The sequence below is a fragment of the Tachysurus vachellii genome, chromosome 3 (genome assembly GCF_030014155.1).
Source record: "Tachysurus vachellii isolate PV-2020 chromosome 3, HZAU_Pvac_v1, whole genome shotgun sequence".
In the NCBI taxonomy this organism is placed as follows: domain Eukaryota; kingdom Metazoa; phylum Chordata; class Actinopteri; order Siluriformes; family Bagridae; genus Tachysurus; species Tachysurus vachellii.
Window position 1 is genome coordinate 4720241 of NC_083462.1, and position 2500 is coordinate 4722740.

The 2500-nt window shown below is 46.8% G+C and overlaps 1 protein-coding gene across 2 annotated transcripts in view; it reads left to right on the forward strand.

Moving 5' to 3' along the window:
* zc3h7ba (zinc finger CCCH-type containing 7Ba) overlaps positions 1 to 2500 on the forward strand; it is a 19059-nt gene that overhangs the window by 2721 nt on the left and 13838 nt on the right. For both annotated transcript variants that reach the window (XM_060865431.1, XM_060865432.1), the window contains exons 3-4: positions 1 to 26; positions 945 to 1142. The exon at positions 1 to 26 is cut by the window's left edge and continues 11 nt beyond it. In XM_060865431.1, the coding sequence (XP_060721414.1) occupies positions 1 to 26; positions 945 to 1142 (224 nt within the window). The remainder of the gene's footprint in view (positions 27 to 944; positions 1143 to 2500) is intronic.

The window sequence follows — 2500 nt, forward strand, 5'->3', positions numbered from 1 at the left end:
CGTACCCCGACCCGGACGGCTACGAGGTGCGGGTTCATTTCGTTCTGAGTTTCTCCTCTTCTCTTTCTTCTGTTCACTGTGTTGTGTTGAGAGCAGAAAGCTCCGCCCACTCCACCTGGTACTGTACGGCTGTAACGTGGCGCGTCTGTCATCGTACGGTCCCGAACCACCGACCGGATTAAGTTTGGGTCGGTTTTTGCGTAACCCGCTTTTGATTTGCTGAGAAGTCTCTGATTTCCCAACAGCACCAAACTCCTGGTGTTTATCAGCTGGTTAATCGTTAACGCGCTCGCCGTCCTAAATCCAGCTGTTGTGACCTGCTGCGTCACGGTTCAATTATTAACAGATGGCAGAAGGGTGTGTGTTCAAATCCCGGGGGAATTTCAGTCAACAAACATCTTCAAACACGAGCAGCTTGTTATTGTTGTTGTGGCTCTCACACGATTACTGACGCTAGTGTGAGTTATGTCGAACTTTATTTACGGTTTGTTTAACAATAAAAAAAAAAATCGCTAGCCTCAGATCCAGCTTGAAGTAGCAGGACAGGAATGTGGTGCGATGAAGCAGATACATTTATAGGACGTATAAATCTAAAATGTGTGATATGTTTGTGTTTTGACTGTTTTGACTGATGAGATAAGAAAGTCACTGGAAACGAGAGCTGATCGAGACGCGGCGGTCGTCAGCGTTGTTGAATGATGGAACATTATGTGGGCGGCCATTTTGAGTCACTCCACCTCCTACGCACTTTGTGCTGGAGGACTGAAGTTTTTGTGATGTTATTGTTCTGCTTGTTAACGCCTTCCTTTTTTTTTTTTTTTTTTTTTTCTAGATTTGTTTTAGATTTGTTTAAAATCAACACCTTGAATATATTTCATCTCATGAATATTCATTTCTCTGTGTTCTCTCATTGGCTTGTTGACTTCTGTTCTTCATGTCTTCAGGGCTTCCTCGTGCAGCTGGTGTGTAATCTGTTGGACGAAGGTAACGCGGCGTTCCGGGAGGGCGACTGGACGCTGGCACGAGGTCACTTCGGCGAGGGAGTGAGCGTGGCGAGATACGCGCAGGCCGAGGGAGTGACGGTTCCTGCGGCGCTGCTCGAGAGTCTTTACGTGAACAGAGCTGCAGCACAACACAACATGGTGAGCTGAGCCAGATCATCCTCCTCACCCGCACTGACTTCCTCCTGAACTTCTGCAGGAAGCAAGAGGGAAGTGAAACGGGGAGAAATAAGCAAGGAGATTGTGTCATTGTCGTCAGACAGCACTGTAAGGTCCGTTTGCACGGATCGTAGAGTTTAATGATGTTTCACCTGCTCACTATGGAATATTTATGTGGATGGAATTGTGTGGGTTTGTATGACCGTGTAGTTTCTTGTGTGCTTCTTCCTTTATTTCTAACCTCGACTTATCAGCTCGAGGAATGTAAACACCATCAACCTCGAAGCGCTTGCTGGAGTATAAAACTCCCACAAAAACCTCCCACTTCCTCGAATCCAGAGGTTCATTAGAACAAAAGCTGAGTAAACGTCTTGATGAAGGAAGCGAAGAAATCAGAACATTGTGTGTGTGTCTGTGTGTGTGGGTCTGTATGTATGTGTGTGTCTTTATATATGTGTGTGTGTGTGTGTGTCTGTGTGTGCGTGTGTGTCTGTGTGTGCGTGTGTGTCTGTGTGTGCGTGTGTGTCTGTGTGTGCGTGTGTGTCTGTGTGTGCGTGTGTGTCTGTGTGTGCGTGTGTGTCTGTGTGTGCGTGTGTGTCTGTGTGTGTGTCTGAGTAAGCTGAGTAAACGTCTTGATGAAGGAAGCGAAGAAATCAGAACATTGTGTGTGTCTGTGTGTGTGGGTCTGTATGTATGTGTGTGTCTTTATATATATGTGTGTGTGTGTCTGTCTGTCTGTGCGTGTGTGTCTGTGTGTGCGCGTGTGTGTCTGTGTGTGCGCGTGTGTGTCTGTGTGTGCGTGTGTGTGCGTGTGTGTCTGTGTGTGCGTGTGTGTCTGTGTGTGCGTGTGTGTCTGTGTGTGCGTGTGTGTCTCTGTGTGTGCGTGTGTGTCTGTGTGCGTGTGTGTCTGTGTGCGTGTGTGTCTGTGTGTGTGTCTATGTCTGTATGTATGTGTGTGTATGTGTGTGTCTGTCTGTCTGTCTGTGTGTGTGTGTGTCTGTATGTTTGTGTGTGTGTCTGTATGTGTGTGTGTGTGTGTGTGTGTGTGTATGTGTGTGTATGTCTGTGTGCGTGTGTGTCTGTGTGTGTGTCTATGTCTGTATGTGTGTGTCTGTATGTGTGTGTCTGTATGTGTGAGTGTCTGTATGTGTGTGTGTGTCTGTCTGTCTGTCTGTGTGTGTGTCTGTATGTTTGTGTGTGTCTGTATGTGTGTATGTGTGTGTATGTGTGTGTATGTGTGTATGTGTGTGTATGTCTGTGTGTGTGTGTGTATGTGTGTGTATGTCTGTGTGTGTGTGTCTGTCTGTGTATGTGTGTTTGTGTGTGTGTGTGTGTGTGTC